The sequence below is a fragment of the Orycteropus afer genome, unplaced genomic scaffold, assembly GCF_000298275.1.
Source record: "Orycteropus afer afer isolate SDZICR_OR568_19922 unplaced genomic scaffold, OryAfe1.0 scaffold00048, whole genome shotgun sequence".
NCBI classification, from domain to species: Eukaryota; Metazoa; Chordata; class Mammalia; order Tubulidentata; family Orycteropodidae; genus Orycteropus; species Orycteropus afer.
Window position 1 is genome coordinate 1,887,063 of NW_006921635.1, and position 12,330 is coordinate 1,899,392.

At 47.3% G+C, this 12,330-nt stretch overlaps 1 protein-coding gene across 1 annotated transcript in view; it reads right to left on the reverse strand.

The window, feature by feature from the left end:
• The window catches only part of ATP6V0A2 (ATPase H+ transporting V0 subunit a2), a 64,733-nt gene that overhangs the window by 25,040 nt on the left and 27,363 nt on the right, over positions 1-12,330 (reverse strand). The window contains exons 4-8 of the mRNA XM_042780592.1: positions 10,577-10,703; positions 6,368-6,450; positions 4,113-4,206; positions 3,141-3,353; positions 2,551-2,560 (exon numbers count right to left, since the gene is read on the reverse strand). Of these exons, the coding sequence (XP_042636526.1) occupies positions 2,551-2,560; positions 3,141-3,353; positions 4,113-4,206; positions 6,368-6,450; positions 10,577-10,703 (527 nt within the window). The remainder of the gene's footprint in view (positions 1-2,550; positions 2,561-3,140; positions 3,354-4,112; positions 4,207-6,367; positions 6,451-10,576; positions 10,704-12,330) is intronic.

Here is a 12,330-nt window from a genome sequence, read left to right on the forward strand (position 1 = left end):
ACACCACAACATGTATCTTAAACATGCTCTGGAGCAATTTCACTTAAAAAGGAGCAATACAGAAGGACAAAGGTCACATCTTAGAGTTATAATAAGATGAGAGACTCATATGCAGAGTAACACTGCTATGAAGTGAAAGAAGCCCAAAAAGACACACCCAAAACACAGATGAAAACTGTGGCTTAACTTCCAGGCAAACTAACACGAGACAGGCCTAGGAAGTGAACAATCGCACCAGGTACGTACGTTCCTTAGAACGATCGATCGTGGGAGATCAGAGGGCAGTATTCGCACAAGGAGGTAACTCAGAGGGCAGGAATGCCCAGGAAAGAAGGACACAGTGAAGAGGTTAAACAAAAAGAAAGAAAACTCACTTTTTATTTCAAAATAGCTAGAAGAATTATAGAAATTACACACGATATCAAAAAGCAGCCTAAATCAGAGTGAGGAGAAATTCAGAAATGAGGTCACAGGACTCAAGGGATTAGAAAGAAAAGAGAAACGTTATTTCAGAAATGGAAGACGGTGGAAGGGATACAAAAGTCAAGAACCTTTCCCATAACAGCTTACGGATAAATAAGGTGAAAGAGAGGAAATGTTTACAAATCAAAAAGAAATGAAGAGAAATAAAAAGGAATCAAGAAAAGGAGACAAATACTGAAGATAAGCAAAGACCCAGCTTACAGATAATTGGAGGCGCCAAAGAAGAAAATCAAAACACACACTGAAGTCTTCCGCTAGAACACTTTCTGAAAAAAAATAATTTAGAAAACATTTTAAAAGAGCCTGCTGTATATCTGAAAATGCCGGCCCAGAATGACCACATCAAAGCGTAATCAGGTAGTAAAGTCATTAAGAAGAAAAGTCTCTGAACATCTAGGTAAAAAAAAAAGCATGTGGTATCTAAGGAAAAAAAACAATGTTATTAACATTGAGCTTTTTGTCAGCAACACTTTATGCCAAAAAAATGAAAAACAGAGTAACATGTCCAAGATACACAAAAAATAAAAAAGAGCCAAAGATATTTCTAGGAAAACTAACTTCCAATTGTAAAGGCAGCAGACCGACACTGCTCTCAACATGTAAGAATTCAGGAAAGGCTGTTCCCATGAGCCCCTCCCTAGGAATTGACTAGAGAACAAGCTTCAGACAACTCAGACAATTGAAATGACTAGAGAGCCATCAAAGAAGAACCAGCGCTTTGCAGGCTGGATGCTAAGAAGTCCCCAGTGTGGGCACTATGCTGCCTGCTCTGGGCCTGCATGCCTGCACTACTGTGTGCCAGAATCAAACCCAGTGCGACCGACAGCAAAGAGGACATCCCAGCCTTCAGCCAGCTCACCAAGGCAACTGCGAAGAGCAAAGATTCAACACGTGATTAGCAGGCTGTCACCAACGTTGGAAAACGCTCAATGGACTGGGTATGTCTATGAAAGCCTGCCCTTCTTCAAGAAAAGTAAAGCTCCAAGGAGAAAAGAAAAGCAAGAGAAGAGAAAAGAAAGAAGGGGAGGGAAGGATATAGGCACTGGGACACAGCAAAATGAGTGCAGCTGTAAAAGCAACAGAGTCAGAAACAGAGATGGAGCAAAGAGCTGGGAGGACAAGTGGCCACTGACACCTTCCTAAGGTCTCCAAGGACACCCACAGTGCCCACGCACAAGAGATGGCAGAAACAGCAAGCTGTGCTACGTCTGAACTGCACACAGGGACTTTACAGGAGAACAAAACACACACACACACACACACACTTTACAGGAGATCAAAACACACACACACACCAGGAACATGAATCCCATCCCACAGAACATGTGTTTTCCAGATGAAACACTTACACCTGTTATTTCCACGGTCAGGAACTGAGTAGATTAACGTAGGAGACTACTTCACAGGAATGTGGAAGTTACTTCTTAACTCTGGGATGGGAAAAGCCAATGACTGACACTTCAGTCGTAAGAGGAAAGATGGGTGAATTCCTATGTATGTAACCAAAACTGCAGCATGACCAGGACAAACCAACCAACAGAAGTGCCACAGACAAACGACCAACTGACAAACAACTGGGAAAAATGCTCGGTCCTGAGTCACAGGCAAAGCACCAATGGAAATTAGTCAGAAGAAGACCAACAGTCCAGTGTAACACTGACAAAGGCCATAAACAGATAGTTCAAAACACATACAATTCAAAAGGCTCCTAAACACACAGGAAGCCACTTCACTCATAAGATGAGAAATGCCACCAATACCAAGACCAATCCAGCTGCCCCATCCTTGGGGTTTTATCCTGTAGACACCATCTGCACAGTCCAGTCTTACTCACTCAATGCTGTTTATAAAATTGGAAACCATCTAAATGACTAGGGGACTAGTTAAACCACAGTACGTCATGGCAGAATATTAAATAGTTGTGAAAAATAATAAGAAAGTCTTATTAAATGAAAGAGCAAGGTACAAAACAGTATGAATGGCACACAATCTTTTATGAAGAAAAGGGAAGAAGAAACTACCTCTTCCTAACTGCTTACCTACACCTCACCCTAACTGCTTACCTACACCTCAGGATCTGAAAGGACAGAACAGAACAGACAGCAGTGGTCACCTCTGTCAGATGGTGGAGGGACTGGACAGACGAGGTACACGGTACAAGGAAGTCACTGTAGCTTTGTACACTTTTGCATATACATACATATGCATATATGTGTATATACACACACAGATACTTTTTTTGACTTTAAGCCACATGGCTGCATTACTTATTCAAAAAAACAAATTAAATGCACAGCCACACATACATCCTCAAATGATGAATCCAAACTAAAAACCCAACCAGCCACCAGGGAGTTGACGCCACTCAGGGCACTCCAAGGGTTTCCAATAGCTGAGTTGTTTGGAATCAGGTCCCCAGTCCTTTCTTCCAAGGCACCTCTGGTGAGTTTGAACCTCCAACCTTTGGGTTAGCCACTGAGTGCCTACCTCTTTGTGCCACCCCACGACTTCCTCCAGTAACTAGTGCTCCGAAATCTCAGCTCAGCAGAGGCATCAGCACCAAGCATCCATGGCTCTGGGACACAGGCATTCTATGCTGTGGGTCCCTGAGTCACTCTGCCTGTGCCCTCTCTGGTGGCAGGGCCTGGCCGACTCACCGAGCCATCCTCGAGCGCTCGGCGCAACTCCGGCAGGTCTGCCTCCGGGCACCAGACCTCAGCGATGAGGCACTTGTTGGTCACGTCGAAGCTGCACATGTTCAGCATGTGGTAGATGGCCTTCATCTTCTTCACCTGGACCACGCGGCTGTACACTGACTCGGCCGCTTTACAGAGCACCTGCCTCAGGTAATCCTCGGTTTTGTGCAGCACCTTGGTGAGCACAGACTGCTTTCAGCGCATTTCTCACTGTTTGTCCACCTGGCACCCTGACTTCCTCTGAGCGAACTACCTTCCACTGTTCTAGGCCCCTGCACCCAGTGGTTCCTTCCCCTCCCCACTCAGATGCTCTCCCTCGGGAGGGTGAATCTTAAGAGCATGTCTTCTAGGATACAGGAAATGACCGGAAGTCATCGCCACTGTGGGGCAGGATGGCTAGCTGTCCCCATCATGAGAGAGTGGCTGTGCTTCCTGACTCCAAAGGGCTCTGTGGCTTCTTGTCCCCTCCCAAGCTTGGCCCAACTCCCGTCAGCCCTCTGAGCCACCAACTCCCAGCCCATCCCGTTTTTCCAATAAATTCCCTTTTGCTGAACTGAGTCAGAATCTGTTTCTGTAACTCGCCCCCAAGTATTCTAATTGAGAAAAGCAGAAATGTCAATTAAAATAGGGTCTGTATAATAACATTCGCCTTTTGAGATGGGACTTGGTTGTCTTTGTGATCAAGAATTCCCACCCAACGTAGCAAGATGATCAGGGAATCTTTTTTCAGTCCCATGAGAACGACCTAGCTTTCTAACAGGCTGCTAAAATAAACTGCCATGAAGAGGAAGGAGGGGAATGACATTGCAGTGTCACCAAGAACACCTTCATCTGATGACCACCCGAGTCTTCCACATTAAAAAGAACCAGAATAAACGGACTCTCGCGTGTTCGCGAGCCGTGGGTGAGCAGTGGAGTTTCTGGCTTACTCACGGTGTAAAGATCTTGAATCCGGGTGTTGAGCCCCTCCTGGATCTCCCTCCGCTCCTCCGCGGTGTTTGGGTAGGGGTAAATGTGGCAGTGGTAACTAGAGGACAGAATTAAGCACAGTGTCACGTCTGTGGTGACTCAAAGAGGCTATTTCTAAAACTAGAACCAAATTCAATTTACCATCTAGACGGCGCTTCTTCCAAATGGAATACAGACAGCAGCCATGGGCAGACAGGGTGCGTTACAGGCCCCTGCCCTAGGCAGGTCGCCACACAGGCACTCAGTGAGTACTGGTTCAAACACATTCAGCAAGCTCTCCAGATCCCAACTCCAGCCCTGCCCCCAGAAATTCCTGGAAGCTCCCACTTCCACCTTTAGGAAATCCTCCAGCACCTCGGCTGTAGGAAATCGGCCAGCACCCAGGGCTGGGAGTCACTTGCTGCTGGGCGCCGAGTCGGTTCTGACCCCTATCGACCTGCCGTGACGGGTGGAAGGACCCCATGACGTAATCTTTCTGAGGGCAGGTCCTCAGGTCTCCCTCCCGTGGAGCCACTGGGTAGGTTCGAACTGCTGACCCTTGGCAGGCAGCCCAGTGCTTAACCACTGCACCACCAGGCTCCCCGGGATTCCCTGAACAGGTTTAAAACAAAAACCATGCGAGAATAAGCATCTTAAAAAAAGTGAAGAAAGGGAACAAAAACTCTGGTCTTCCAACAACCGCCTCTAACAGGTCTCCGCCACAGCTGGCACCACCCCATAGGGCAGGGCTGTCCCACGGGGCAGCGCCATCCCATGGGGCCAGGGCCATCCCACAGGACCAGAATTGTCTCAGGGGCAGCACTGTCCCACAGGCCCACGGCCATCCCCCGGGGCCAGCACCGTCTCAGGGGTCAGGACACCCAGGACACACTGGGGAACACCGTGCCTCCCCACCTTTAATATCTGAATACCACACGTCAGGTGTTTCTCTAAGTGCTGACTCTGAACCATCAAACATCCAGTGCAGCTCTACGCTAAGCAGTGATGCCTAGGAAATCACGGATTGGTTGTGCTGGTTATGGTTCTAATCCGTCTACAAACACCTACGTACTGAGATGACAAAGCTGTTCCAGTTCACACCTAAAGTCCCTTTCCACACCACCAGTGATGGAGTAGCAAACTTTGGTAAATACGATCCAAAGGAAACACCCACGCCCTGCCCCCCCACAAAACCAAGGCTATCTACAAGAGTGTGCCCCAGGGTTTTTGTTTACTTTTCCATTTGTTGGCAACAGGAAGTCACAGATGGATCCCTGCTGTGCCACTACCCAACATGCCCCGACACCTTACTCTGTCCTAAATCCTCTCACCTGCAACATCTCAGTGAGGACAACCCTGTGGGAAAGGACCCCGACTCCCCTTTCCAATGGTGACTATGCTTGGTGTTGTGTCCCAGGGAAAGCAGGCTCTGTACCCCGCAGTCCCATGTCAGCGCCCACCCCCCATGCCATGGTTTGAAAGAGAAAATGCCAAGTGCTGGGCTAAAGCAGAACAGGTGCTCAATAACCACAGTCAGCATGACGTCGCTAAGAGCAAACAAAAGGCACACAACAATCAAATACGATTCCCTCTCCAACTGATCTTAAGTCTTGATTCCAAAGGGGAAAAAAATTAAACCCAGGAATATAATTACATGGTCCCGACTTCTGAATTATTTTAAATAATGTGCTGACAAAAGAGATGGCAGATCAGATTTTTAAGAACTTAATATTATAACAGAGAAATCTGTAACAAAAACTAGCAGTCTTTCCACCTACTATAAACCAAAACCAAACTCATTGCCGTGGAGTCGGACCTGACTCATAGCAACCCCTCCTTGGGTTTCTGAGGCGGTATCACTAAGGAAGTAGATAGCCCAACCTTCCTTCTGAGGAGTGGCTGGTGGGTTTGAACCGCCAGACAGAATTCTGGTTAGCAGTCAGGTGCCTTAGGCACTACAGAGGGATACGTAAGGACACTAGAGGTTACAGAAGGAGATCTGGTCCAACAATGGTTAAGCACTTGGCTGCTAACCAAAAGGTCACTGGCTCAAGCCTACCCGCTGCTCCATGGCAGGAAAGACCTACATACAGATTTCAGCCTTGGAACCACCATGGGGCAGTTCTACCCTGTTACATGAGGTCACTCCTCATCAGAATTGACTTGACAGCACACAACAAAAGGTTACTGGATATAAAAAAATAAATGATAAAAAATAAAATTAGTGTTTCTTTTCTTACCAATCACATATCTTCTTAACCTTGTAGCCAATCTGCTCGCCCCAAAAGGATATTAAAAACACATACCATTTTATGACTTCTCCCTACAAAGAACAAATCAGGACAGTGTTACTTCTGACAGTACCATTTCTCAAACTCTGGTAGCACCAATACTGTCCAGTGTTGGTTCAGTCCCTCATTCAGCAAATATTAACAAATATTCAATCAATACAACTGAACAGGTTTTTGCCTATGAGGCAGGTACTGCTGGGTGCAGGGGAGACAGCAATGAACCAAACACCTAAGAAACCCCTGATCTGGGGAAAGGGGAGATATTATAGTCAAGTTGGAAGCAACAGATACAAACAAATAAAATATATACTATGCCAGGTGGCAACAAGTGCTATGCAGAAAAGAAAGCTGGGAGGAGAAGCCGGGGTGAGAGGGGCTAGCCGCTGCAGGTGCAGAGAGCATGATGAGGGAGGCCTTGTTGGTAACATGCCACTTGAGCCTGAAGGCCGAAGGCAGGGAGGGACAGCTGTGGGTACAAAGAGTGGAAAAACAAGAAAGGTAAGGCATTGACAAGGAACTTGACCTCAGGAATTCCTTAACAGGTTTAAAACTAGTACTATTTCAAGGAATACAAACAACTCAGACACAAGATGGACCAGAGACAGCACACAACATGAAAAACACAATCATAAGGCCAAGTGGAATTGCCTGAGTCTAGTTTGTGGCCATAGTGGCACAGTGGTGAAGCACTCAGCTGTAAACTGAAAGGTTGGTGGTTCAAGCACAGCCAGGCACTCTGTGGAACAAAAGGCCTGGTGACCTGTTCCCATAAATATTACAGCCTGGGAAACACCATGGGGCAGTTCTACTCTGTCACTGTGAGCTGGAACTGACTCGACAGTACCCAGAGACAAACAAGTTTCTATGCAGAGAGAGGGAAGCAACTACAAGGACACTGTGGGCTGTGGAGTCCATAATGACTTTGAGTGGTAACATGTTCGGGCCAAAAGGCGCTAAACCTGGCACTCACTACAAAAAAGTCCCAGGACCCAAGTGTTGCTGTTGTTCAGTGCTGTCGAGTCATCTCCGACCCACAGCGACTTTATGTAAAACAAAACAAAGCACTGCCTGGTCCTGTGCCAGCCTCACAATCCCTACTATACCTGAGCCAGGACCCACGTGAAAAGTCCTAACACCTCCTCCTCACCCCCCGAGCAAGGGCTAAACCATACACACTGATGTAGCAGCGGCACTTTGGGTGGGAGGGTGCCAGGGGAGCGAGCCATTTTCTCCCTCACGTGTCCTACAAAAGCACATGGATTTCCTTGGCAAGAAGCCCTGGTAGCACAGTGCTTAAGAGCTCGGCTGCTGACCAAAAGGTCACCAGTTTGAATCCGCCAGTCCCTCTGCAAAAGAAAGATGAGATCATCTCCTTCTGAAAAGGTGACAGCCTTGGTGACCCTACGAGGCAGTTCTACTCTGTCCTGGAGGCCTGCTAGGAGTCAGAGTTAACCCAATGACAACAGATTTTTTTTTTTTTAATTTCCTTTGCAATCAGGAGGGAAAAGCTGTATTTTCAAAATTAACACATCTCTATCTATTCATTGCTCTGTATTTCTTTACGAATCCTGACTGTCTTTCACTACAGCCTGTAAAAAGTATGAGAGAGATTAGAAATTCTATGCAAAAAAAATTGTTTTAAACCTGTGTAAATAACTCTGCATGGAAACACCACAAAGGAATGTGTAGCTGTCAATCTGGAGCAGCTGTCAGCTTAGCTGTAACCTCCGGCTTTACACAGAGAAGTCACGATGGCCGTAAGGCAGAGATGATTAAGACAGTCCTGGCAGTTACAAGAACCACAGGAAAGCAGAAAATGTGAGAGGTGTGTGGTTAACAGACAGCTGAACGGAGGCGAGATGGTAGCACATGTGGTTTTCGCAGGCTGAACTTTGTGAAACTCATGTCACAGCAGCCTCTGTACGTGCCTAATCTACTAAGGGGCAGAGTCATCTTGTAGCCAAAATTCCTGAGGCAAATCTAGACAAAATAAACCGTGGAGCCTTTTCTCACAATGAAGAAGCCTAAGTTCCTTTTCTGGCTCTGGTGGATCTGTGCGCCTTCCGTCAGAGCAATACAGCAATCCGTACCATAAAACATGAAAACACTCTGAAGGATCAGCGCGTCCTCCCTTGCAGCCATGCGCTGACCTGTACTGTGAAGCACAAACACACTGCATTTCATAAAGGGGTCATGATGCTCTCCCACCCGTGCTCCTCTGAGTCCCTTCTTGAGCAACCCAGGCCTAAAGCTGCAAGGTGGGTACACAGGGGTGGACGCAGAGCAGGAAGAGTAACAGGGGCCCAAGGCAGATGTCAGAGCCCGAGCAGGGTGAGGAGGGCACCCACGTCGGGGAGGGGGTCCCAGGGCAGGCGTCAGAGCCCGAGCAGGGTGAGGAGGGCACCCGTGCAGGGAGTGGCCCAGAGAGGGGTGAGGAGAGCCTTCCTGGAGGGAAAGCGCTGACAGGGGGTGACAGCCTGGAGTGAGGTTCTCAAAGCCCAAACAGGAGGAGACATCCACATGAGGGAATAGCCAGGCCCATGGTGTCAGAGTCCCAGAGGGTGAGAAGTCCATCCACGCCAGGGGCCACCCAGAATGGAGAACTGAGAACTTGAGCAGCAGACGGCAGCGCAGCAGGGATAGGAGACAGGTGGCGGAGAGCGATTACAGGCGGGGGACTCATCAAAGAAACAAATACATTAAGAGTGGGAGCCAAGCTCCCGGGGTTGAAGGAAAGGAAAAGTCTCGAATGAATTCCACCACGGTGGTCTGGAACTGGACGTGAGCTCACAGCTTTCAACATACATCAGGTGGGTATAGAAATAAAGTTGTGAATGTGTGTATGTGTGTACCTCCGTATGAGTGCATGTCTGTGTGTGCACGTGTGTCTGTCTATACACCTCACACAGCTGTCTGATGAGAAGCCTGGGAGCAGCAACACCAGTTACAACAGACACACCCAGCAACCACATCTTGGCTTCTGAACAGCAGTCTCCCTCGGCTAGAAGAACCGAGCTCCCGGGGAAACAGCTGATTCCAAGCTGTGTGAGGGAAATCCCAAGAGGAATCTGGAACACTGTGTTGCAGTGCTTAAAAAAACACGGTAGAAACACATAGAAAGGATAAGAGAGATTGAATGGGCTCCAACTGGTGGACTCCAGGAGAAGTGGAGTCAGAATAAGGAAGAACAGTGACAGAGTAAAACCCATTGAATAAAACAGGAAATGATGAATGGAGAATTTGACAAAGAGCAGGACAGTGACACAGTTTCAAAGCACTTGCCCCCAAATTCTTACTAATGACAAGAAGAAAAGAGTAGCTTCAAAAGGAAGAGTCTGATGAATCCATTAATCAAGATCAAGGTGAAGGTCACCAGTCACAGCTAAGCTGAAATCCGACACCACTAGACAGGATGTAGTGTGAGGGACACAGCACCCTTTCTGGGATGTTCCCGCCCAAGACACATGACCAGGACCGAGGCACGAGGAAGCATCGGACAAACCCAAACTGAGGGGCATTCTACCAAAAACCTGGCCCATAATATTCAAAAGTGTCAAGGCTGTGAAAGCCAAGGAAAGGCTGAGAAAGAGTCCTAGAATGACGGACCCAAAGAGACAATGAAATCCAACATGTGATCCTATACACACATTCAATGGAAGACATGACTGGGGCAAGTGGTGACGCCCAAATGGGATCTGAGTATCAGACAGTAGTGACACCTAATGTGCTAATGTCCTGATTTTGATGTCTGCATTGTGATAAAGCAGCAGCCCTGGTGGCATAGTGACTAAAGCGCTCAGCTGCCACCTGCAAGGTTGGCAGTTCAAACCCACCAGCTGCTCCACAGGAGAAAGCTGTAGCAACCTGCTTCCATAAAGAAGACAGCCTTGGAAACCCTGTGGGGCAGTTTTACTCTATTCTATAGGGTCACTGTGAGTTGGAATCAACTCAGTAGTGGGTTTGGGGTTTTTTTCTATTGTGATGATGAAGGAGAACGTCCTTGTTTTTAGGAACTGCACATGGACAAATTCTGGAATGACAGGGCACCAGGTTACCAACACTCTCAAGTGGCTCTGAAGAAAAAAGGTCTTGGTCCTGTACCTCCAAGTCTTCTGTTGGTCTGTCTTTGTTTAAAGGGTGACCAAGATATTTACTCACTGTTTCAGGGTCTTCAAGGGACTCGTCCAGCTCAGCGTAGGTCACAATGGTATACCCTTTGCAGACCCTCCACAACATTTTCTCAAATGCTTCAACTTTTCCTTGGTTAATAAGGCCAGACACAAACCTATGAGACGATAAAGACAACCTGTAGTCATCTGAAGGCACTGAGTATCCTCGACTGTCATTAAAAGAACGACAGACTTCCACTTCAGACAGCATGGTGACAATGTGCTGAGAGGCCTCCACCTACCAAACACCCAAAAATGCTGGACAAAATGTTTGAACCATCCTTGGAAGTGTACAGCTGAGCCTACAATAAAGGGAAAGCCTTAGGATTCAAAAATAAAACAGAACTTCGTAGCATTCCTAATGTGTTGAACTGGGTCAGTACCCTGAGGCCTTAGGGAGGCAGGAACCACAGCACGGGCCCATGTCAGGTGAGGAGATGAAAATGAACCCCCTGCAGTTGTGAACCCCCAAAGGGCTACACCTTCCATGGAGGTTGTTGCTGTTATGTGTCACCAAGTTGGTCCTGACTCACAGCTACCCCGTGTACAATGGAACGGGAGACAGCCCGGTCCCATGAGCCTCCCAATCACTGCTGCTATGTGACCCTGTGTACAACGGAACGAGAGACGGCCCGGTCCCATTCCAGCCTCCCAATCACTGCTGCTACGCGACCCTGTGTACAACGAAACGGGAGACGGCCCAGTCCCATGAGCCTCCCAATCACTGCTGCTATGTTTGAGCCCACTGTTGCAGCTACTGTATGAATCCATCTCACTGAGGGTCTTCATCTTTTTTGCTGACCCTGTGCCAAGCGTGATGTCCTTCTCCAGGGCTGGTCCCTCCTGACAATACATCCACAGAACGAAGGACCAAGCCTCGCCATCCTTGCTTCTAAAGAGCCCGCAGGCTGCACTTCTTCCAAGACAGATCTGTTCACTCTTCCGCAGTCCATGGTACATTCAGGGGACTCTGCCAACATCATAATTCAAATGCATCAATTCTTCTTCAGTCTTCTTTATTCATTGTCAAGCTTTCACACACACGTGAGGCAAATGAAAACACCATGGCTTTGGTCAAGCACATATCTTAGTTCTCAGGGAGACATCTTTGCCCTTTAACACTTTAAAGAGGTCTTTTGAAGCAGATCTACCCAATGCCATACGACATCCGATGTTCTGACCACTGCTGCTATGGGTGCTAATTGTGGATCCAAGTAAAATCCTACACAGCTTCAATATTTACTGTTTACAACAGTATTGCAGTCCAGTTGTGAGGAGTTTTGTTTTCGTTATGGTAAGGTGCCAACCATAAGGAAGGCTGCAGTCTCTGATCTTCATCAGTAAGGGCTTCAAGTCATCTTCATTTTTGGAAAGCAAGCCTGTGTCATCTGTGTATCACAGGCTCTTCCTCCAATTCTGTGACTTCACTGTTCTTCATACAGTGCACCTTCTCAGATTATCTGCTCACCATACAGACTGAGTAAGTATGGTGAAAAGATATAACCTATGAATGGGTGGACTGAAAAAAAGAAATCCACCTTGCTAAGAAGTCTACAAGTACATTTAATTCAATTTTGGTTCGAGATGAACGAGAAAAACCAGAATTCATGGGTTAGAATTCACTCGGGTTTGTGGCTTAAACTCATACTAGTTGCAGAGTCAAAAGATAAACAATCCAAAAAATAATCCAAGCAGACAAATGAATGTAAAATGATGCCCTCTTAGTAGAGCACTCCCAGGTAC